The following is a 25,354-nucleotide window of genomic DNA, read 5'->3' as shown; positions in this document are numbered from 1 at the left end:
GGGGTTTGAATTCAAGTCCTTAGGCTTGTTCAACAAGTGCTCTTAACTCCAGCCATCATGCTGATCTACCATGATCAGTAGTGGTTAAAGAGTCTGTCTGTCTGTCTGTCTGTCTGTCTCTCTCTCTCACTCTCTCTCTGTATGTGTGTGTGTGTGTGTGTGTGTGCGCATGTGTGTGTGTGTATGTGTGTGTGTGTGTGAGACAGAGACAGAGAGAGAGAGAGAGAGAGAGAGAGAGAGAGAGAGAGAGAGAGAGAGAGAGAGAGAGAGAGAGAGGAGACTTTTCCTTTTTGGAACTTGGAGCATAGACAGTTTGACCTCTTGACCCATCTTTATCTGTTCACCTTGAGTGTTAGCCCTCCATCTTAGCCCTTCCCCAAATCAAAATATACTGTGTATTTCAGACTGGAGAGATTGAAAGGGCTCAAAATATGAAGAGCACAAAGACAACTTGCAGAGCTGTTAATGTTTACTAATGAAGTACATTTCCCTTCTGGGCATAATTAGGTTGAAAATGACAATTACCACCCCATGGAAGGAGTCTTTAATGGTAAGATTTCTTACTAGTCGATTTAGGAATTTATCAAATTTGTTGTCTGTCAAGTCAGTGGATTAATTAATGCTTAGCACATTCATTTGACAAGTTCTACTTGCTAGTTACTACATACAAGGCACTTTGTGGAATTTATGAAGTTACAGGGACATACCACACATCCTGAAACCATTGGTTCTGGAAACAAACAGATACGATGAGACAATGAAGTTGAAAGCAGAAGTTTTCTGCACTGTGCACAGCCACAGACTTTGTTGAATCCTGAACAGAGGAAAGGGGCTGACCCTCTGGTATCTGGGATGATGAGTGAGATTAGGCAAGAGTGAGAGTTCCAGTTTCATTTCCATTGTTATCATAAATATCCTAACATAAGGTATGAGAGAAAAGGCCTTGGCTTATAATTCCAGGTCAGAGTCCAGGACAATAAGAAGCCTGGGTAACAAGATCTGGTCACATCACATCCAGTCAAGAGTGGAGAGAAAGGGATGCACCTGACGTTTATGTTTTATAAAGTTGCCTTTAACCTATTGGCTATTTTTTATTTATTTTTTATTTACATTTCAAATGATTTCCTCTTTTTTGACTCCCCACTCCCGGAAGGTCCCATAAGCCTTCTTCCTTCCCCTTGTTCCCCCATCCACCCCTTCCCACTTCCCTGTTCTGATATTGCCCTATACTGCTAAACTGAGTCTTTCCATACAAATGGTTACAACATACACATCATTCTGGGTTGGGAATAGATGGAAGAGTACATGATGTAAGATTAAAGTTGTTTCTTGGCCTTTGAATCTAAAAACTGATTGCATGGGGAATCACATAGTGAGTTTGGTTACATTATTCTCTTAAAGGCAGATTAAACTAAAAACAGGCTGAGCATACAGTAGAACAGCCAGTTAACTACAGGGTCTCAAATTATCTCGATGGGTATTAACTGTATGCTGTGAGATCTTTCAAAAGTTCATTCTTTTAGGGGTTGAGATATTTTTATAAAAGTGTATTCACTGCTATACAACATTTTAATTACTATCTGTGTGGTATAAAGGGAATGACACTTTTCAGTGTTTAATAATTTATAGTATTTATATATTATATAGTGTATATTTTACATTGCATTCACAATCTATACTATCTACTAAATTCATATGATGGGATTATATTATAAATTATATATCATAAGCTATATATTGTATATTTTATATTTTGTATAATGTATATTATATATTATATATCATATTACAAATAGAAGGAGGCTGATAACATCTCTTTACAGTGTTTGCTACTCTCAGTCAGTTGGCAGTCAATAAAATTTCTTAAGATGTTAAACTCTGCTAGTATTTCTGTAAAGAATCCGGATCACAGAGCTAAGACTTGAGTCAGTCATTCAAAGCACTGGCTACTCTTGCAGAGGATCTGAATTGGATTCCTAGCATACAGCTGGTGGCTCACGGCCACCTATAACTTCAAATCTAGATTATCTTGTGCCCTCTTCAGGCATCTGAGACTAGTGTGCTTACATGTCCAGAGGGAAAATAACCATAAATGCAAATGAAAAATGAATAATTTGTTTACAAAAGAATTCTCAATCAATGCTATTTTTTTCTAACATAATGATTTGAAGAAGAAAACCCAAGTCCAGTAGATGTTGTTCATATACTAACTGGAACAGGGTCAAACTCCCAGTGGCTAGCCTCTTAAAGGAAATTGAGTCCTTCCCCATCTACACCCCTGCCAGATTCCACAAATTGTGCAGAGCCACATGTCTATGCTGTCAAGTAAATAAAAGAAAATCTCTTTGTTGGGGACACATATTATGGACTACAGATAGGTTATAACTGTCAACTTTGGACCATTCTTAAATTAAACCAAGCATCTATGTTTTCCTTCCTTACTGTGATATTGACACTTTTTGTTGCCTCTGACATGATCTATAATGCCTTAACCAACCCAGTGCTAAAAACAGTGTCTCAATGCTTTATTCTGTAATCAAGCTATTTGCTCTCTTTGTTCTCTAACATATGTATCTATGGGATCACAACTATCTAGGATCCCAGGAGGCCTGGAAGGAGCACCATTTTGCAGCCAGGAAAAGAGGAATTGTGGAGTTTTGTCCACTTGGTCTTGTATATGCATGACCTTTCCTTGGCATTTAATCAGGAGAGCATCACTAGACAACAGGGAAAATATCCACAAACAAGAAACATGGAGTTGGGATAAATTTCCTTGGAGCAGCACAGGAAATAGAGGACAACTCACCCATGGAAAAAGAGTGGATTATTGGGGGCATTGATTTATTTTCTGGCAACTTCACAAAATACAAATATTAAGTTTAGGACTATAAACTTTCAATAACTATTCATGGTATTGATGAATACAAATAGATTTTAGTCCTATGAGAGAAGATTATCACAATGATAGGAAGGCACAGTCACAGGAACACTCTGGAAATTCCAAACCTCAGTCATTCATTGGTGTGTTTAGCCTACGATATCCACAGAGGTTGGGAGGGGAGAGACCCAGTGCTAAATTTATTCCAACACCACCTAATAGAGCAAAGTCCTTTAATGGTGGCACACACACACACATACACACACGTGCACACACACACACCACAGAGCTGAAGTCCTTGCTCTATCATTGTGTACCTTGGTGGATAATAGCTCAGAACCATAGCCTCTTCTTTTGTGAGTACCATACACATGGAGTAAATGAATAACATTTCCTTGAGCATAACCATGACTTTTGACCATACCTTATGAGTCACTCTTTGGTTGAGTCCAAGACCATAAAATAACACCGGTAGAGAATGTTTTAGTGCATGAGGTACCTCAGTAAGGACATACAATGTCAACACAGACTCAAAGCTCACTCTACCATTAGGAATCGCTCACTCATGTCGGGTTGCTTGTCATGTGTTTTTCTTGAGGTATCCAACATACTTAGGAATTACTTCAACATTTATTTTAAATGAGGTCAGATGAAGAACTTCAGCTTCTCCATGGTCATATTGTGACCATATTATGATATAGATGTCCCAATGGGACACTGAGATCACCAACTGTGACAGTGTTGAACTGACTGTCTCATGATTACCCAGAGGACATCAGATCACCGATGTCATTAGAAAACAAAGGTGTCCATTACTTGGTACATCTTGCATGCTTTTGGTTCAGATGATTCAGGTTGCTAAATTTCTGGGGTGATCTTTTACCATGTTTGCATTATCCTACATTGCTCTAATATAGCAGAGATTATTTGGATTCTTTATCTCTTGCATACCTCTTCCCCACTGGACAATCAGCCACTAGGCATGTGCTTTCTGTCCTAAGATGGCCAGCAAGGATGAAGAATCTTTATAAGTCATGTTAATTATGGACTTGTGAGTGAACTTTCCCAGTATGCTCAGGTGTTGGCAAGTCCAGAAAATATCATATTAATATATACTGTATATACCTCTAGAAGAAATAATATTTAACATATATTTGATTGACAATTAGCTAATGAAAAGATTGCTCATTTCCATGTATTGTACACCATAGTGAGACCAAGTAATCACTAGGATAATTCATTAATGAAGGAAAAAGGTCTGAGATCATTAAAACATACTTTCTTCAGATTATCAGGACAAAGGCTATCCATACAGGAATCCATTTGGAAGGCAGGTCTATAAAATTAGAACCCTACCACAGTCAAGAGCAAGAGGTCATTTTCTAGCTGCTTGATATTTCAGGTTGATCCTCTTTCCATATCTTGTATTATTTATCATATCCCACCTCCTTGCTGTCTTCCCTAGGTCATGCATTTTTACAATATAAACATTAAAGACTGACAAGCAGATCTGGCTTGAGGGATTCTGTACTTCTTTTATTTCCTTCCAAGCTTCCTTACCTTTGTGTCTGTGTGTCTCTGTGTGTCTGTGTGTGTGTATGTGTGTGTGTGTGTGTGTGTGTGTGTGTGTGTGTGTGTGTGTATGGGGTAGTCTTCTGAGTACTTAGTAATTCTTTAGAGATAAGTCCTTTCTTTTTAAAGGCAGATTGAACAAGATGTAGCTAGTATGGACTGGTTAAAACAACTCCTACAGATCAGAGGAAGACGACTCCTAAAATACCTGCTGTAGATATGTATATGAGGATGTCTTGTCTCCTGAGGAAAGTACAGCAACAGTAGAGAATTGGGCCTGGTGGCCAGCTTCTGTCTTTCTTTTCACAGTGGTTCAGCAGTACAGATTATCAATAAGCGAGTCAGGTACTGATGACATTTCATACGTCAAAAAGGAATCAAGGATATTGTGCAAATAATTTCCCTTCTTCTTTCCTTATCACTTTGAAGCTTAGAATTGTTCTCCCGCAATTTCAACAGAAAGATTATTCATTTGTTTTCTTTCTAATGGGAAGAATACTAAAAAGGTTCTATTAGTTCTTTCTTCCTGGTCCTCTAGCAAAATGGCAGGTACCTGGATCCACAGCAACTTATGTGGAGGAGTAGGCAGCTCAGAATGAAGTTGCAGTTGTGCAGGAATTCCTACAGATTTCTGCAGACACCTAAAGATAGACTCTTTTAGTGTCCCTTAACCTTCTACGTCCTAGAGTCTCTATTTTTTCCTGGATATCTTTTTTGTGTTTCATTCTAAAATTTCATCTCTGTCCATTCCTGTTAGCAATAACAAGGATGGTAGGACATTCAAAGACATCCATGTCCAAGCTCAACACTTGTAGAAAAAAAATCTATGTAGACTGGAAATTTGCAGGGCTTAATCTTCAGTAGAGGAAATACTGAGAGAGAGTCTGTGTACATTTTAGGGGCTCTATTTATATCTTTATTTAAAGACAAAAGTACCGGTTATTTTATGTGTCACCCATGTCCAAGAGACTGCTTTGCTTTCATGGACATGTGATACCATTTGAATCAATGAAACCTATCATATGTCACTCAGGCAGAGGCAGGTATGACTAGCGGCACTGCTAAGGCCTCTCTTGCTGATGCAGTTCAGACTAAATTCTGACCATTGCCTGAACAGATTTGGCTTTCTATGGCTTTTACACAGGGCTCATGTTAATAACTATGTAAAATACTTTGTGGTACTTAATGACTACTCTAGTCAAATCTATGTCCCTAATTCAACATTTCTTCTCATCTGTTCCCACCTCACCCTATCCTGTTTACTGTCTTACATTGCTTCCCTGAAAGGTATTGGTTGTGTCCGTTCTGAAAGAATAAGGGGTTCTTTGACTGTAGCCTAACCTCTGCCTTCCAGATGTTCCCTCTGTCTTCCAGATGTTCCTACCATTTCAATTATACCTCTCACCATAGCATGTTTATCTTCTTTAAGGCTATGACAACTTGCATGGGATTCACAATGATGATGAATATGTATATATGTGTGCATATCTCTACTTCAAGCTATTAAATCAGAGAATTAGGGATGCTTAAAACTTGGGTTTCATTTTTCCCATTCCTTTTACACCATATAGCAATGAAAGAAGTGTTAGACTGCCTAAGAGCTGAGATCCATCTAACTATGAGATAGTGACCATCACAGAAACCATCCTATGAAGACTTCCTTCTCATGGTTGAAATGCATCACAGATGTGGACATAGATCCCACATATGGCTAACTTTTGGGCAAACTTCCTTCCATTTTATATGTGAGAATTCTAGCAAACTGGCTTTGAAGACATCCACTGAGCAGTGGTTGCTTCCCTACTCCCAAGTATCCTGGTCCAGGGTAAAGGGTCTCAGGAGCCATGACCATCCTCAGATGCTGGTAACCACAAATGAGAGTTTGGACTATACAGGTATTTGACATGATTATATTATACATTACACAAAGCCAGCACAAATGGAACCATCTCTGTATATATCACAGATACTCAATGGCATCATTGTTGGCTTTATATGGCACGCTGCCACCGTGTTCATGGTAATTTTCAGTCATCGCTTCTCTTCAAGTCACTTGTGAGCCATCATAACAACCAGCTATGTGTTTTCACTGATGTTTCTAAATCCCCTATCCCTGCTGATTTTTTTTTAATTCATCAAAAGAAAAGAATCAAACCTGGTGTTCCATGTTAACCATCTCCACTGTAGCTTCCCTGATGCCCACCAGTCTCTAGCACTGTGTATTTCTGAGTAAATTCAGAGGCATTAGCTACAATAACTGGTTGTTCTTTGAATCACATTTCTCTCATTACTCAAATTTTCACTTTGTGCTGGGTCACAAAGGCACAGAATTACATGGACAGCCCATCTACTACACGCCTATGAGAACTGTGGGTACTGAAAAGTGACTTCAGCTTTGTAGTATTATTTAACTAAATTATGGTAAGGATCACATCCATCCTCTGGGGCCGTGCCCACATTAAGATCCAGGGAAAGACACCTAGCCTAGAGTTAATAGTCTGATTCTTTTTCTTTTTCTTCCTTCTCCCTTTCTTCCCTCCCTCCTTTCTTTCTTCTCTCTCTTCTTCCCTCCTCTCCATTTTTCTTCCTTCCACCCTTCCCTTCATCCTTTCTCCTGGTAGCTTCTTTATTTCCTTGTCTTTTTTTCCCTTTCACCAAAGTTGCTGAACTCAGGACAGTGCAATCCATAGCAAGGTGAGGTCCACTCCAGACCCACAGGGAGGTCCCTATCTTTCACTATCTGACTCTATCTTTGGCTGATTTTTCTTCACCATGCAGAGTCCTTATGAATAAAATCATGGATGAGCTTAAGGTTGGTGTGAGCATGATTTTAAAGTTAATCTCAGAGTTGGTGAAGTATCTCCTGCCATCCAGAACATTTGAAAGTGGTGCCCTCCATGTCTAAGGAATGAATTCAGGACTATACAGCCATGATCATCAACCAAAGTCTTCCCAACATAATGTATGGATGTGACACTTCCACTAATGATGGTATCTTTTGAGATAATCTGCTTAATCCCCACTTCTGTTGCAAATGCTTCTCACAGACACTCAATTTAGAATGTAACATGGAGGGAAATATCTAAGCATCACCCTCCAGGGTGCACATCAACAGCATTGGCCCAACCCTGACCTGAAGATACCCCTCAGGAGAGCAGGCAGCCGATATACAGAGCAGTATATCAGGTACCTTCTGTGTACTGCACAGGATAGCAGTTACCTTTTGTGTTCTGTACAGAATAGCAGGTACCCTCTGTGTTCTGTGCAGGATAGCAGGTTCCTCTGTGCAGACACAGGTACTGAGGGTCTCTGATCTTTCCACCAGCTGGAGCTCCAGATCACCACATGATCATGCAAGGCAAATTCTACCCAGTATATGCTCTTCTAAACATGCAACCGATGCCCTGAATACCCTCCTGACTTGTAAGACATGGATGTCTGAGAAATTGTCACAGTAAAAGGAGTGAGAAGTTCTTAGACTGGTCCCTGAATTGCAGGTATTGAGAAACATCTTGGAAAGGCTAATGGCTTTGCGTTCTTAGGAGCTATCAGAACCAACCCTGTGATGGTTGTAAATGTGTCTAGTTGATGCATTAATCAGGAGCTGAGTATGGGGATGCTCTGATATTTTGAAGTTTCTTTAGTATTTGAAAGTGTTCTAAACATTAAAAGATGTATTTAAGTGTGTAAATGGTGATATTTGTATTTTTGGATGCATCCTGATGGAATCAGTGAGAGTCAACAATTGGCTATAGGTCCTCAAAAATTATAAAACAATTCCACAAATGACATAAGGAACACAAGGCATGAGACAAAGAGTTGAGTGTGGCCTTTCTCTTCTCAATTTCTGCATAAATCATGACCTGCTTATTAGCTTTGAATATTAAAAAAAACTTTTTACATTAAGAAATGATATGGGATTTTAGGTTTCCTTCATCATAAACCATCTGGTGACCCAAAATAACTTAATGGACATAAACTTAACACATACACACACACACACACACACACACACACAAACACACACACACACCCCACAGCACAAGTCAAATCAGTGTCATTTGGGTACCCAACAAATACCCACTGCCTCCAAATATTTTAGTCAGTGCCTCTTGTGAGCAGAAGTCTTAGGAGTCTGGGGTATAAGAAAGAAGGCTGAGGTTGTCAGCTCACAGGAAATCTGGGCCTTCACAGAAGCGAGTAAACAGAGTTTCAGCTTCATTGGTAGGATTGGCATCATTTTCAAAGGTATTTTTCCAACTTCTCTTGGCTATTTATACTTTTCTGTCTTCAAGAGAGGCCAGAAGTTATCTGGATCCTATCTTGCGCTCTCACATGCCCTGGGTTTAGGATCAATACTTCCTCCCTTTGTAGAAGGGGAAATGGCCAGCTTGTCCCTTTGTACACTCTTTGTCCAGTGAGCCCCTAAATATGTTTTTTTTAACCCTTCATTGAAAGGAACTATCACTGTGGTTACCTCAGAGCAAACCTTGAGCATAAAGTATGATGGAAATGGAACCTCAGCAGGAGAGTCTGCCTCTCTGATATTTCTAATTCCTGACCCCCAGAACCATGTTCTGCAGTGTTAAATTAGAGTACTCGGATCTTCCTGGGTGCACTGGGGTCACCCCAGCTGGTGCATTGTGATAGTTTGATGCTTAACTGTGAAGTTTAAGGAATGCTAGATATTTTTCATTCTGATTCTGAGTCACTTGTCCTGTGCTTTGAAATGATGAAATGCTCTTAGGTTGGTGGGTTAGACTTGAGAGTCCCAAGGGTCCAGGTTAGTTGACACTGTTGATTTTCCTGTGGCATTCCTATTCCCTTTGGAGCCTGCAATCCCTTCTTCTGATTCTTCCATAAGTGTCCCCAAGCTCCATACACTGTTTGGCTATGGGTGTCTGTATTTATCTGAGTCAGCTGCTGTGTGGAACCTCTCAGCGGACATGTTCTTGTCTGCAAGTATAACATAGTATCATTAATAATGATAGGGATTAGTGTTTGCCCATAGGATGGGTCTCAAGTTGGGCAGGTTATTGGTTGGCTGTTCACTCAGTCTCTCTTCTCTCCCCCATGCCTATATTACTTGTCAACAGAACAAATGCAAAGACAAGACCTAGCCCTCCCTGGTGCTCATATTTAGCAAATGTACAGCTTGCCCTTCAGGTGGGTCCTGAACAACGGGAGTGTTATCTACCCCAAAAGCTGTTGCCTGTACATGGGATATGTTCTACTAGTTGGGTTGCTTTGTCTTGCTTAGGTGGGAGAGGAAGTGCCTAGCCTAGCAAAGACTTGAAGTGCCAGGATGGGGGGGAACATGGGGGCCCCATCTGCTCAGAGGAGAAGGGGATGGAAGATGGGGATGGTGGAAGGATTGTGGGAGGAGGTGACAGGGAAGGGGGCAGTGAATTGGAAATAAAGGGAATCAGTAAAAAAAAAAGAATAATAAAATAAGATAAAAAAAAATGAAGTGATGGAATACATGCTGCCAATGGGTCTGCTTCACAGTTCGGCAAACATTTGGACTTCTGAGATTCCAGTTGGGGCTTGTTGACTTGTTTCTTCTTCCTGGGTGCCCATCACATCGGCCTTTTCCAAGTATTTCATGTACATCTTCATATGAACACTGCTCTCTGTATAGGACTGAGCTGGCTCTAGAGACAGTGTTGTGTGATCTAGCCTGCCAACTCTCTCCAGAGAGTAACCATTCCCAAGGAAGTACCTTTGGGATGGTAAGAAAGAAGGATTTGGAATGCAGAGAGAACTTCCAGGCAGGAAGTATGACAAGAAGTGAATGAAAAGAAGTATTGACAATTTGCATATAGTTTTATGGAGATCGTTGCCTGATCTGTCTTCAATATCTTACCAACTCTTCTCTCTTCTGCCTTTCCTTCCTCCTTCTCCTCCTTCCTTTTCCTCCTTCCTCCCTCTATTCCCCTTTTCTTCCTTCCCTTCTCTCTCCCTCTTTCCCTTTCTCATTATTCATTGTTCCTATTTCATTGGAGCAACTCTAATAGCTTGATTGGCATCTTTTTTTTTATAATCTTTATATCATGTCTTCAAAATTCCCATCTAAGCATAACTTTCAATGCTCCGCACAGATCTGATAATGCTGTTCTGTCATTTTCCTTTGACCCTACCGCATTCTAATATACCCTTGACTATGGTTTTAAGTTATTTAATTAGAATGGTGCAGGTGAAGCCATGCATGCACCATACACTCTATCTCAGCATGACCATATCAGTTACTACAAGATCACGTTGGAAATGTACAAGCATAAACTGCTACCATCTCTTCTCTTTGAAGTTCTTTTTGGTTTGTATAAGTCATCTGCAAGATTTTTGTTAGGCACACACAAACTGTAAACTGTTGTGTCCTGTGGAGAATTTCACATGTTTATCTTGATTCAGTGACTCTGTATCCATGTTCATGTTCTTCGCACAGGATCCTTTTTCTGTGTGTTAGTAACTGCTTGCACTGTTCAGTTGCTACATGAAGCTACATTTTACCATTACACAGTATCTGCTTTGCATTTTTGTTGCCTATGATTTTGTTCTGTTGTTGCTCTAGGACTGCCTGTTGCATCCTTACCATCTCATCCTCTGCTCTGCTGTTACCTTGCCTACTTGGGACTTACTTTGGTCTGGTTTCGTTTTGCTTTGTTTTCTTATCATCGTCTATTTCCTTCTTTGTGTTTGTAGTTTTTAGTTGAAACTTTTGGATATCTATTTGGTATAATATATACTTATATATTATATAATTACTAGATATTTTGTATCCACAAATTATCCTTAATTTGATTTTGGATGAGTCTACATATGTGGAACAGTAGATATTTGCACATTACAGATAATGTGACTAAGGCTGGATGTCGGGTATGGCATTTAGGATATAGATGTTCCTAAGGGGCTAATTCTATATGCATCTTTGTTGTGGTTTTATAATAACTCAAATCTAGATTAATTTCTGTGACATTTTTTGCTAGGAAAAGCAAAGGTACAGCCAGCTTCAGTTTCATGACACTTAGCCTGTGCCTTCAATCAGTAGAGATAAATGTAGAGTTCATGTGACCTTCAGCTGGTTAAACTAGAGCACAGGGTAACATTTCCCCATGTTTACACCAGCAAATGTGATAATCAGCTTTGTGTTATTGTCATGTGATACACGACAGACATAGCCTATAAATAGGAAAGGGATATTTTTGGCTGTGGGTTTTAGAGGTATCTGTCTATAGTTATCTGACCCTGTTGCTTAGAGTCAGCAGGGAGGAGGAATTTTATGGTGTGACTGTGTGATGTGGGGAGCCTGTTCATTCTGCAGAAACCTAGAGCAAGCAGAGGCCTGCTGTCCAATAGCCACTAAATCAATGCTTACCCCCAATAACCCACTTTCCTCTCCCTCAGATCCACCCTTAAATCTTCCCCCCCCCCCAGCTCAAATAGTGCCATAGAGTGTGAATAAACCTTAATGCAAGGCCTCTTGGGGACACTTCAAGTACAAACTAGAGCAATGCCTATAAGTCTTTCTCCTCCTCCCTCCCTCTCCCCTCATTCCCTCCCCTTCTCCCTCCTCCCTCTCTGTGGGGCGGTACATATGTATGTGTGTGTGTTCTTTATCTCCACATGCTTAGAAAAGTTTCCAACCTGAAAACTTTTATCTCCACATGCTTAGAAAAGTTTCCATGCTGAAAATTATCTTTCAATACAGATTTTAAATCAGTTCCTTCCTGGTCCCTCTGCTGCCTTCAGAGTTACTATTGCTCGGTCTCTCAGCTGTGCTCACTTTGCTTTAACTATATGTCCTATTAAACAATTTACTGAAAAAGCTGGTAACAAAATTGTGAAATGCCATGCAATAATTTTGACTTCATTTCTACATGAGAAAGTATGGCAGCTAATGCAAATCTCTATAATCTTTTTGTCAGAAGAAATCGTGTAAAGGGCACTGTAGACCCAATGGCTTATAGTCATTGTTAGCTTTTTCTTTTCTGTAGACAAAAAAGACATTCCAGGGTAGTGCTAGCAAACATTCTCTATGTCTACTTGCAATGTGTACATATTTCTGTGTGAAAATGAACTTCAGAGAACTTTTCTGTGCCAGCATTTTTTCAGTAACTAATCATAACAAAAATACTTTATATCTGTGTGTGTGTGTGTGCATGAAAATATATGCCATAAAATATATAGCCCATGTGTTGCAAGTATTATCATTTATTATTAGAGACAGAAAAATAATTATCAATACTGCAAAGTAAGATTATAGATTTTTCTATATATTTCTCAGTCATTTTAATAACTCTACTCCATGTTAAGGCTCAGCCTGCTTTGACATACTTTTACTTTTCCCAATGTTATTCTTTGGGTAATCTGAATTAATTTAAACTTGTATATATAAAAAAAGTATCCCATTTTCTTACACTACAAATAATGACTAAAATTCAGGAATTGAGAGTTGGTGAAACATACAGAGAAATGAATCATCCAGACCAACCTGCCACTCCCAGGATCCCAAGAGATTACAATGGCCCTTAGTGTTTATTCGGACTTGGAAACTAGGAGTTGAACCATCATCTACATCAAAGATAAGGTTGGTCTCTGGAGCAGAAACACAAGTGCCTTACAGAGCTGGGATGCCTGTAGCACACTGTGCTAACTGACTATAAACACTGGCCTATTCTGTCCACCCCAATTAAGACTGATCTTTTCATTCTAACTTGAACAAACTTTGCCCTTCTCCCTGGGCAGGCACATCATGCTCACTTCCACTCAGTCTCATTGGTTCTCAGAACTCTGCATGCGATATGGATATGATTTAGGTGGCTCTTCTTCTTGGGCCCCCTTGGCTAGAGAGAGATTCTGAGGTAAAAACAAAAAAAAAAAAAACAAAAAAAAAAACAAAAAAACAAAAAAAAAACTTTGAGGGCACACACTTCAGGAATCTCATCAGCCATCTTGTCATTAGCATTTTCCCTTTCCCATCATAAGGGAACAGATGCCAGGCCTCCAGCACAGAAAAGCTGAGTTTTGGTAAGACTACATAATTAATTCCACATACCTTTTATAAGAAGACAATGGAAATGGATGAGAAACTCCCCCTTACAAACTGCCCACAGGCAAACACTCAGTGTCTACAGTGTGCTATATTAAGTGGCTTTTTGAAGATTATTTATTCATTTACTATTTATTTATGTATTTGGCTTAAGCTAAGAAGAGACAATCAGGAAGGCAATGTGTGTACGAATTGCTGCACAAATCCCTAGGGACCCAGTTTCAGGATAAATATATCTACTGGTCTAATAAGGCCTCGATCATTGTGCACAGTGTGCTGAAAATGCCACCATTCCTTGGAGAATTTCAAACCCCACATTTTGTTAATGAATATTAATGGTGGATTTTCATGTACTCGCATACTTTCACTTTTCTTTTGGGCAGGAATTTAATATGACACCCATTTAATCACTTAAACAGTTGGGTTAAAGGCTTGATGTGATAGCCAATTAAGTCACTGAGTTGTGACCATATGTGCTTGCCAAATCAGAAGCCTTACAGCGAGAAATTCTGCAGCATAATTAGAGTGACAGCCCATGTTCCCAGTCCTGGGTGTTAACTCCCCTTCTGTCTGTTGGAACCTTGCCCTGGGGACTGGGATGGGTTGGGGGAGCTGTGCCCACAATACACAGTGCCTTTAAGGTAATTCTTCCACATGACCAAATGCTTGCCCTGTGTAGAATCTCATACTAGAAGAACACCTTTCTTGGAGTCCCTATGGGACAGAGGTCACTTAATTCAAGCAAGGATTGGAAAGGATTAAATGATGAGTTCAAGTCAATTCTGCAAGAGTCTGCTAAAGGCTATAGTGCTCTGTTCCTGCAGGAGATGTGAAAAGACTTTTCCTAACTTCAGGGAAAGTGTCAGAGAGAGTAGTTTAAGTAAACTGCAGAAGGAGCAGTTGGGTTGAATAGAATTGATTTTAAATTTGTTTTTCTTCAAACACTAGGTTTCTTTATATTGACTACTTTCGTATATCGAGCCTTAAATATTTGCATGGACTAGATACCATTAATCATCTTTTTTCCACATATAATCCCACAACTTTTATGAAATTGACAATGGCCTAATCATATGAATGGTCTTGCATTTTTGTTGTTTGTAAATCTTGCTCTAAAATTAAGTATTCACAATTAAAATAAAGTCAGTTGAAAATAAGTATTGTCAACCACTAAACCTCAAATGTATAACTTTGTGCTGTTCATCAAGAGTTTGATTTTCAATCATTGTACTTACTTTACTCTGAAATTCTTAAATTCATTTTAACAACTTAATCCCTAGATGTGTGTGTGTGTGTGTGTGTGTGTGTGTAAAACATAGGAATTGAAAGTTATACATTGTTAGTGGATTCAGCATTTCAAATACAATATTCCATCCAATTAGTTTTTTAAATAATTTTTATTTTTATGTATAAGTGTTTTCCTGCTTGTATGACTGTGTACCACATGCACATCTGGTGTTCATGGAGTCCAAAATAGCATCAGAGCCCTCCGAGCTCTGTTTACAGATGAGCTACTGTGGGAGTGCTAAGAATCAGCTCAGGTCTTCTGCAAGAGCAGCAAGTGCTTTTAATGTACAATCTTTTCAGTTCCCTAATTCGTTTTCAAAAACATTTTTTGTATGTTTTAATATATATGTGTGTGTGTGTGTGTGTGTATGTACATTATTACCGATTGAGAAAATGCACTCCAGGTCAGCCGTTAGATTTGCCGTTTATCTGGGCTAATGTGTGCTAAAGCAAGAGCCTGCTGAGGGCCTGTTCTGCTTCTAGACATTCCATACATAGAAGCCAAAAATCTTCTTCCCCATGTCAATCAATTTGCTCTCAGCTGTTTACAATCAGTTTCATAACAGGGTCAGAAGGAACAGATATTTGCAGACTATGAGATCTGCTCCAATCTTCACAGCCAGTCTGGGAAACAAACAGAGGAGCTGTTCTCCCTGAATAAACAGCTGTGAAGAATTACAAAAGAGACCTGGGGCCACTTCTATCTCCCACATCCCCTGTCCTTTGAAATAGTGTCTTGCCTCAGAAAGATGATGGTTTTTAAAGATTTGGTTTTCAAATTCCACTTTAATCAAGTGTCAAGGTGTTATGTGTTATCCTGAAGGCCACCCGCATATACAGGAACAAAGAAGACGGTACTGAAGGGTCCTCAGAGTGAAAAAATAGCATTCTCCTGCTTCCTGACAATCAGACTCTGTATACTCCATTTATATCTACCTCAGCTTCATAATTCCACAGTTCCACAGGCACCACATCCCCATACTCCACTCCACCCACATATGGAATACAGACCATCCACCCACATATTTATACTGTGAACATGCAAACATATATTTATCACACACACACACACACACACACACACACACGCACACGCACACGCACACACACACACATATATATATTACACACACAACTTGGGAGGCTTGTGAAGTCTGTACACATTTCCATAATCTTGTTTATTCCTGTGTACATTATCTTTTCTATCTAATAGACAGTGATAGTACCTGCGCATTTGAAAATCTATTTTCAATAGTAGAACCTATGCAAATGTTAAACAGACTGCCCTTATCTCCAGAGTGGGTCATCTGATTTCCCTGCCAGTTGCAATTCTCCTTAGTAAGTCTGAAACATTAATTTATTTGCTTTAATAACACTTGTCTTTTGGAAGACAATTTATATAGACATACAGTAAATAAGTATGTGAATTCTAGCAAGAAGTACTATCAGGAGCTAATTAAACAGTAATTATCTTAACAGCAAACAATTTTCTGAAAACAAGGCATCAGTAAGCCTTCTCAACTTGTGCCTCTGTCTGGCTTGTTTCATATGTATTGTGTCCTCCAGGATCAGTTGCACTGAATAGGAACAAATGACAAAAGTGTTTGTGTACCACATTTTCATAGTTAAAATCATCTCCATCATTATCATCTCCATCATCATCATCATCATCATCATCTGTTTGCATGTACATATCACCACATATATATGGAAGTCAGAGGATGCTTTCATGGAGTCAGTTCTCTACTTCAGCCTCTATGTGTTTCCCACTTAGCTCTTCTGGCTTATGAGACACATAATTTTACCTGCAGATCCTTGTTTCCAGCCTCATTCTTCATTACCTTTTGAGATGCTCAGACCCATTCACTGGTTAGTGGACACCTGGGCCACTTCTGTGTCTAGGCTGCTGTGAATAGTGTTGCCACAGAGCAGGGAGTGGAGGTCATTCTTGCCACATTGTCTCTGTCTTCTTCTTCTTCTTCCCCTCATCCGCCATGTCCTACAATGCCACTGCTAGATTCCCTGGCAATGCTGCATGTAGTTGTGGGAGGAAACCCTTGATACTTTCTACAATGGCTTTATTCATCCAAATCCAGACCCACGGTGGATAAACGCGTTTGCTTTCCCAGTACTGGTTATTTCTATCTCCTCACACAAGTCCTTAGGCTTAGAGAAAGGAATATCTCACTGTAGCTGGTATTTATAGTTCCTGCGATGTCTGAGGCTGGGCATTTTCTTCAAATCCTTCTTGGCTGTAAAAGATAGTAAAGGAAGGGGGTCAATTCTGAATTTTCTTTCTGTGCAGTACAGCAAAGTGGACAGCTTACTTACTGAAATGTTTTATTTAAGCTTCTAAACATTTTATAGACCTTTTGGTTTAGACTGCACTATTTGTGAGTACCCTCTTCATTACTATGAAGGTAATAATAACCTCCTGTGAATTCACATTTCTTCTCTAAACATCCCTGGGTAGCCTAGTGTATGTGTTACTTTAAATCATGTTATAAGTAAATGGACTTATAAAAATCATTAAAACTACCCTTCACAAACACACACACACACAGGCATGAAATGAATACAGAAAGAAAATAACTTATTTCTTTGGAAATTGGTTTTATTTGAAAGTATTCTTTTCATAGAAAGCAACTGAATTCCAGGTGGGACAACTAAGTTTTGTTTTGTTTTGTTTTTTTTTTTTTTGTTTTTTTTTTTTTTTGCTTTTTTTTTGTTTGTTTGTTTGTTTTTTTTTTGATTTTTATAGGTTTATTTATCCATAAGGTCACAGCATAGCCAAATCCCATTCTTTTTTTTTTTTCCTGCCATTCTTTTTTTTTTTTTATTCGATATAATTTATTTACATTTCAAATGATTTCCCCTTCGGGACAACTAAGTTTTAAAGCTAAATTACAGAGCTACCTGTCTCTCATCCTTTCTGCCAAGTGGTATCAATTCCCTCCAAGACAGTGTTCTTCTGCTAGGGATCTCAAATCACTCTTGACAGTGCCCCATGCAGGTGGATTGAGTGAGAATCTTTCAAGGCAAATGGAAGTCTCCAGAACAAACAGAATCAAGAACCCACCTTTTATCTGCAAATACAGTACTTGCTGTGGCAGCACAAATAGATAACAGGCAGCTGAGAATGACCAGTGAACAGATTCTGGGGCTGGGTTCTAAGTACAGAACCATTTCTCTGACTTGAATGAAATTCTTTTATTTATTTATTCCTTACTGCAAATCTTATCTATGAAACATGGGTTGGATACCAATTAGTGATATGAACAAATACATGTCAGTTACTGTTTAGAGATGTATATCAGGTGTGTGGTACTGATGCTGAGAATCAGCATGCATTGGATACTGCTGAGTCATGTCTATCAGGTGTGTGGTGCTGAAGCTGAGGTCTGAGAATAAACATGGATTGGATACTGTTTAGTGATGTGTATCAGGTGTGGTGGGGATGCTGCGGTCTGAGGATTAACATGGATTGAATTCTGTTTAGTGATATGTATCAGGAGTATGGTACTTATGCAGAGCTTCCGGGTGTGCATAAATTAGATATTAGTGATGTGTCTCAGACATGGTACTGCTGATGCAGTCTCTAGATAAATAAAGACTGGATATCAATTAATGATGTGGATAATGCATGTAAGTAATGATCAGGTCTGAGGAAAAGAAAACACAATGGCATGCATCCTTACCCCAGCTCAAACATTATCTCCTCTTCCTGTACCATACGGAATCTCATTATTACCAAAATCATCTAGATCTCTTCTGGAAGACAGAATATGAATAAAATTATGGGTTTTCCCATTAACCAAATGCATTTGTTTACACTTTTTAAAAGCCATTATAAAAACATGGCAGGGCAGATATTCGAAACTCCGGACACATTTTTTGTTTCACTTCTAAGTGCAATGATTTATTTTTCTATTGCAGGAACGTGCTGATTTTAGTAGTTTAAGCATAGAGCTTATTTTACGATGTAAATGCATCTTCATGGGACATTTTCTTCAACTTCCTTTTTTCCCTCCAACAGTTTTACCGAGTCACACGTGTGGAAACCCTGGGGAGATACTAAAAGGAGTTCTCCACGGAACGAGGTTCAACATAGGCGACAAGATCAGGTACAGCTGCCTCTCCGGCTACATCTTGGAAGGTCACGCCATTCTGACTTGCATTGTCAGCCCTGGAAATGGTGCATCCTGGGACTTCCCAGCTCCTTTCTGCAGAGGTAGGTTTACCCCTGTGCCCTGACAACAGAAGCCTGAGCCTAGGGAGTGACTTTAAAGCTAACATTCACAACTTCATATCTACTTAAAGGAAGCAACATTGAGCATTGCATCCTTTCATCCACCCTACTTTCTAAAGAAATAATACACAACATGGAAAAAGCAAAACAAAACAAACAAAAAGCCATGCTAAGACCTTAGGTAGACTAGCAGGCCTGATGCTAGAGCTCAAATATCCATATCTCTGCCTATTCCTTTCACAGATGGACACATTTCTATTTATAGAGTCAGTCACCTTGGTCCTCATTGTTTATGAATTTCTTCTTTCTTCTATCTTCTTCCTCATTGCTTTATGTCTGTATCCTCCACACCCATAGTCATTCTCCTGCCTCTGGTTCCTGAGAGCTAGGATTTCAGGCTTGAGCCACTATGTCTTATTTGTTTGTTTGTTTTTATTTTTATCTCATGCTGCTTTGTTTGCCCATTCCACATTAAAACTTACAAATAATTAAACAAAATTAAGCAATTTAATCTCTTCTAAAGGTTGTCCAACACTGTCATTTAGTACAAGGTAACCGCAGAACAATGAACCATGGTTCTGTGAATTAGTGCCTTTTCTCAGTCCCTGGAATGTTCAGCCTCTGTGGTGGGATTATTTTACTCTTGCTGTCTTTGAGTAAGAATGTTTTAAAACCTGGATCAGGGCTTTCTGCAAAAGGCTCATATTGTTGCTTTAGTAATAAAAGAACAGGTTAGTAGGTATTGCAGTTTTAATGAGATGTCAGGAAGGCAGACCCCATGGATTAATCTCATACCCACCCACTGGGGCAAATGTTAATTTTAATTTATCAGATAATGAAAGAAATCTTTGTTGGGCATGGTTGCTCACTCCAGTGATCCCAGCACTTAGAAGATAGAGAGAGACAGAAACATCAGGGTTCAAAGTCATCATCTGTAACATAGTTTGCTATCATCTTGGGCTATTAGAGACTACTGACTCAAAAATAAGTAAGTAAATAAAACAAAAATTTAATTAATCCAATCTGATTTTTTGGCACTGTTGGTTTACCAAAAGCCTTTACCAATCATTATATCTATACACTTATATTTTAATGTACCTTACTGTCTAGTTATCATCTGGTCAAATGTTGAGGCTTCCTGAACTCTCTGTGATGCTAATGATTTAATGGTGATAGTTCCCAAGCTCTGCAGCTAGTTTGGAATGGTCAGTTAGTATGGTGCAGCACTGCTTTCTCAAAGAATCTCCGAAGTAGAGATAACATAAAAAATCCATATCATAGGTCTAGAATCTAAGGGGGTATGTAGGAAAGTGCTCAGCCCAGATAAAAGTTCAGAGTCCAGAGCTGGCACTGAGTACTTTTAAAGTTCTTTCTTGTTTCTGGAAAAAGTCTATTATAGATCATTTTTTTCTCCCATATGTCTATCAGTCCTCTGCATTTGTTTATTTTCTCTGAGTGATCCTAAAGTTAATCATACCTGTTTTTATGTCCTTAGGCTGTTCATTATCTCCATTTTTCTGGTTTCACAGTGGGCATGCCATCATGATCCAGGGCCGGCAGCCTTTCCCTCTGCTTTTCCTTAGTTCTCTTGAATAACTGACCCCTTTGAATGAGAGTATCAGTGGCCATTGGAATGTCCCAAAGTCCCCTTCCTTCTACTCCCTCCGTCCCACTGTGGTTGGGATATCTTGGGTTGTTCACTTTGGTGACCTGAAAGTTACTAAGTTATCTTTCAGTCATTTCCTGCCAGTTCCTACCATTTCAGTCAGTTCTTCCATTATACCTCAAGTCAAGTCACATTTTTTCTTTTACACATTTTTGTCCAACTCCATGCTCATCTACCCTGTATCATCTTAATGGCTTAAATTAATAAAAACAAAGTTAAGTGGCCTAATTTATCTATTTCTGTTACTACTTTGTATGTTAGTTAATGTCTAAATGCTACTCCTACAATAGTCTGTAACCTTCAAGACATAATCTCAGCCTTGAAAACCAAGAGGTACAACAAGTTTGCTTGCTTTCTGTATTAGAATCTACCAAACCCATTGGAATTTTTCTCTTTACACATATTTATTTTTATTTTCATATTGTCCCCAGATGGCTGTTTTCTTTTACTAAAGGTCTTTATCAATTCTGCAACTTTTTATTTTATGAAGTCAAAGCTGATGTAACAATCTTTCAATGTTTTTCTTGTTCTTTAATCGAGTTTTTATTAACCCCTAACTTTGTCAAGGTAAACTTGTTCCCCTACATTAGAGATAAAAGCATGTATATTCATGCCTTTTCTGATTCATTGCCTGGTAAGAATTCAAAATTCATAGAAGAAAATAATTTGAGAGAAATGCCACTTCTTATTGATTGAGATAACTCAATAATAAAGAAAAGTCAATGGTCTAATGTTGATAAATATGAGGAAGCTGCATCTCCAGGAGCCACATTAAAAACAAACAAACAAGCAAACAAACAACTCAGCAGTGTGGGTGAGCTGAGTCTTAAATGAATTGAGTGTATTTTCTGATTCCCAAAAGTTCTTGTGGTTTCATTCCAGAAACTGAAGGTTCTTCCTGGCAATCTCAATACCAGTAACACTATAATATTGGTTTAGTGTCTTTGGGCCAGTACTATAAAATTTTACTCTTCTTTCCCACCACAAGTGTCTAACTGACACAGTAACACCTATGTGTGTGGACCATATATAGTTATGGGATGCTCTTCACAGGAATACCTGCAGTCATAATGGGGATCATAGCAGCTTGCTGGGGACATTCCTTTTAGAAGCCAACATTATCTCATTCCTTGTCTTAACCCATATCCTCTCTTCAACAGTTCAACTTTCATAACTGTCCCTCATCCCCATCCTCAGCCATCATCCCTGACAGCAGGACCATTACATCATGCATATCATAGTGTATCTTTAGAAACAAGAAATAACAGGGGGCTTGAAGCTCTAAAGGCAATCCATAAAGGACACAATAGCCAGTGAAGCAAATGCTTTCTTAACTCACCTTGCTTTCCCCTATTTCATAAATTATTAGATGTTAGATGCCACTGTAACCAGCATACTTTGAACTCAAGGACCCTGGAAGGAAAAAGATGTTCAAATCAAAAGCAGAATATAGTGTGCAGTATGAAGCAGCAAAGACAGCCCTAGGTACTGGGAAGAGTACAGGCTTAAGGATAGGGGAAGAAAGTAGGTAAATGCATTACTCCAATAATCGTTAATAGGAAATGAAACAGGTGGATCCCATGTGTGTAAATGCTAGGCTACTGTTCTCTCATCATGGCCTCATCCTACATGTGTGATCACTCAGGCTATACGTGGACACCAGAGGACCACGTGTGATTCTATATCTTAACATTATATATATATATATATATATATATATATATATATATATATATATATACACATATATATACATATATATGTGTGTGTTTGTGCGTAATATATTCTTGTGCAGTACACACACGAATAAAAACTAAAAACAAATCTTTTAAAATATAATAATACACATTTATAAGTGGTTGATATATGATAGATAGATAGATAGATAGATAGATAGATAGATAGATAGATAGAATACCTGGACCAATGAATGTATTCCTTGTAATGGTTTAAATATATTTGGCCTAAAAAGTGGCACTATTTAGACGTGTGGCCTTGTTGAAGTAGATGTGTCACTGTAGGTGTGGGCTTTAAGACCCTCATCCTAGCTGGCTGGAAGTCAGTATTCTGTAAGCAGCCTTCAGGTAAAGATGTAGAACTCTCAGCTCCTCCTCCTGCAGCATGCCTGCCTGGATGTTGCCATACTACTGCCTTGATGATAATGGACTGAACCTCTGAACCTGTAAGCTAGCCACAACTAAATGTTGTCTTTATAAGAGTTGCCTTGGTCATGGTGTCTGTTCACAGCTGTAAAACACTAATTAAGACATTCTAATTAATAGTTTCCAAACTTAGGCAAAGATACTTGCTAAAGATCCTGGGCAAGCATGACTGATGTGATTTTCAAGGAAACTGATAGCAACTGGAATCATCCTGTGTTAAAGCCACAGAGATCACAAGACTTGGCACCTGCCAGAGGGCTGAGAGGAACTTCACTGGCTCATGTCAGCATTGGTCAGGCTACAGGCAGCTGCTTTAGTGTGTGGAGTGGTTTGTCCACTGACCATGCTCTGCCTTTACACATGAGTGATACCCAAGAAAGAGCTCTTCATCAGAAGAAACAGATGAAGTTTGTTTGAATGCTAGCTTGTATTAGGCTAAGACATCCAAAAATTTGTCACTGGGATGCACAGTCAATATTAATGACTTATGTGATGTTTGATAATCTTTGTATTGATTTTAAAACCTAGTAGATTTTTACAATGATCACATATCTCTATGCAAAATATGATAGCTACATTTCAAAATATCAGGGACACCTAAGCCAGTGGATGCTACCTTGAACAGCTCAGAAATGTTGTCTTGATTAATTTCAGAACTTTTATTTCTCTTGTCAATTGTTTTCGACACATGACTTTACTCAATAGTCCAGGCTAGACTTTAACTAGCACTGATTCTCCATGTCTCAGCCTCCTGGGATTACATGTGTGAACCAACATGTTGAGTCTTCTATACCTGTCCTTATTGTATACAGAGTCCTGATTAGCTTTTAGCTAATGATGCACAGTTGTTTCTAAACACAGATGTAGCTTAATTATAAGAACTGCTAGGAAGATGGGTCCAAGATAACAAAGTGGTCATGTGATGGGAGTTCATCATCTAGTTAGGAATACTGAAGCCTGTTGGAGAGGAAAACATTTTCTACCTTGAAATCAGTTTTAGCAGAAGCTAGGCCTGAGAATATTCTTTCCTTGATGGAATGTAATATGGAAAATTTTCTAGAAAATCATCCATATTTCATTCTTTGGGATCCATTAATATCCCTACCAGCATTTTGTGAGGACTCCTGCTGTTTCCACATCCTTACTGACATGTTCTTTTCCTGTGGCAGTCTTGTTGACTGGTGTTAGAGAAAAATCATAATATATTTTCTTTATAGGTGCTGGTTTGGATTTGTCTGTTCTACTTTTTGTCTGTCTTTTCGTTAACTTTAGCTCCAAGTATGAGATGGCACAAAGTCCAGAGACTGGGGAGCAGTGCACCTGGTCAGTCTGACCCATGATGACACAGACATGCAATGTTACTTTTTCACTCTTTTTGACTTGTCAGAACCCAGATGTGCAGTTTACTCCTTCTGTCAGGGTTACTCTCACTGTGGGGGAGCTTTAATATTTCCATGGGGATATTAAGATATTTAAAAGTATTCCTGTAAAGAAAGTAACTGCAGTTTTGTTTGTGATTCCATTAATACATTAATTTTAAAATACGGTTTCTACTGTATCCATTAAATGGGAGTTTGTCTATCTTCTAGTGTCTTCTAATTTTTATCTTTCATGCATTATGTTTTCTCTTGCATAAATATCTAATATTTCTAGTTAAGTTTACACCTGGGATTTATTGATTTATTTATTTACTAATTTGTGTGCCTGTTTATATATATATGGTCCATTTGTAATGTAGTTGTTTTCTTGCCTTTCTTTTTCATATGCTTGGTATTTCCATACTGACTTCTGTATACTGGTTTTGCAATATGCTACTTGGTTGAAGATGTTTATTGTGTTTTAGCATGGAGACTTTATGACTTTTTCAGAATAGGAGCATATATAACTTGAGAAAAAGACTAATTTTACTTTTTTGTTTCCTGCTTGTGTTTCTTTTCTATGCATTTTTGAGCAAGCTAATATTTCAAGCACATAGTGAACACAAATTGTACATCAAACTGGACTGTCATTGGTTTTCTCATATAATTATATATATATATAATTTTTCTGTTCCTAATTTCTTATAGATTCTATCATTTAGGGATGTTGAAGTTTATCAAAGTCTTCACCTCTATTGAAATACCCATGCACTTTCTGTTCATAACTCTTTGAATGCATTGTTTTATGTTTCTTTATTTATTAGTATATATTGATTCATCCTTACACACCTGGTATGGAAGTGATTTTCATTGATTGATTGATTTATTGGTTAGTTAGCTAATTTATTGGGACAGAGTCTCTCTGTATGACCCACACTGGCCTTGAACTCATAACAATACCCACTCCTATTTCTAAATTTCTGGGACTACAGGTTTGAATCACTACAACTGCCTTAAACTTTTTCTTTGTAATTGTAAATTATTCACAAAGAAAACCAAAGATAACATGGAGATAGTAAATAATAAACATTGTATATAAGTCAGAATGTTCCAGAGGAATTAAACTGATAACA

The 25,354-nt window shown here is 38.5% G+C and overlaps 1 protein-coding gene across 1 annotated transcript in view; it reads left to right on the top strand.

The window, feature by feature from the left end:
* Window positions 1-25,354, top strand: part of Csmd1 (CUB and Sushi multiple domains 1) — a 1,354,421-nt gene that overhangs the window by 496,536 nt on the left and 832,531 nt on the right. Inside the window, exon 4 of the mRNA XM_052162855.1 lies at window positions 18,823-19,017. Within this exon, the coding sequence (XP_052018815.1) occupies window positions 18,823-19,017 (195 nt within the window). The remainder of the gene's footprint in view (window positions 1-18,822; window positions 19,018-25,354) is intronic.

This window comes from Apodemus sylvaticus, chromosome 18, assembly GCF_947179515.1.
Source record: "Apodemus sylvaticus chromosome 18, mApoSyl1.1, whole genome shotgun sequence".
Taxonomy (NCBI): domain Eukaryota; kingdom Metazoa; phylum Chordata; class Mammalia; order Rodentia; family Muridae; genus Apodemus; species Apodemus sylvaticus.
This window is presented reverse-complemented; position numbering and strand designations above follow the sequence as displayed.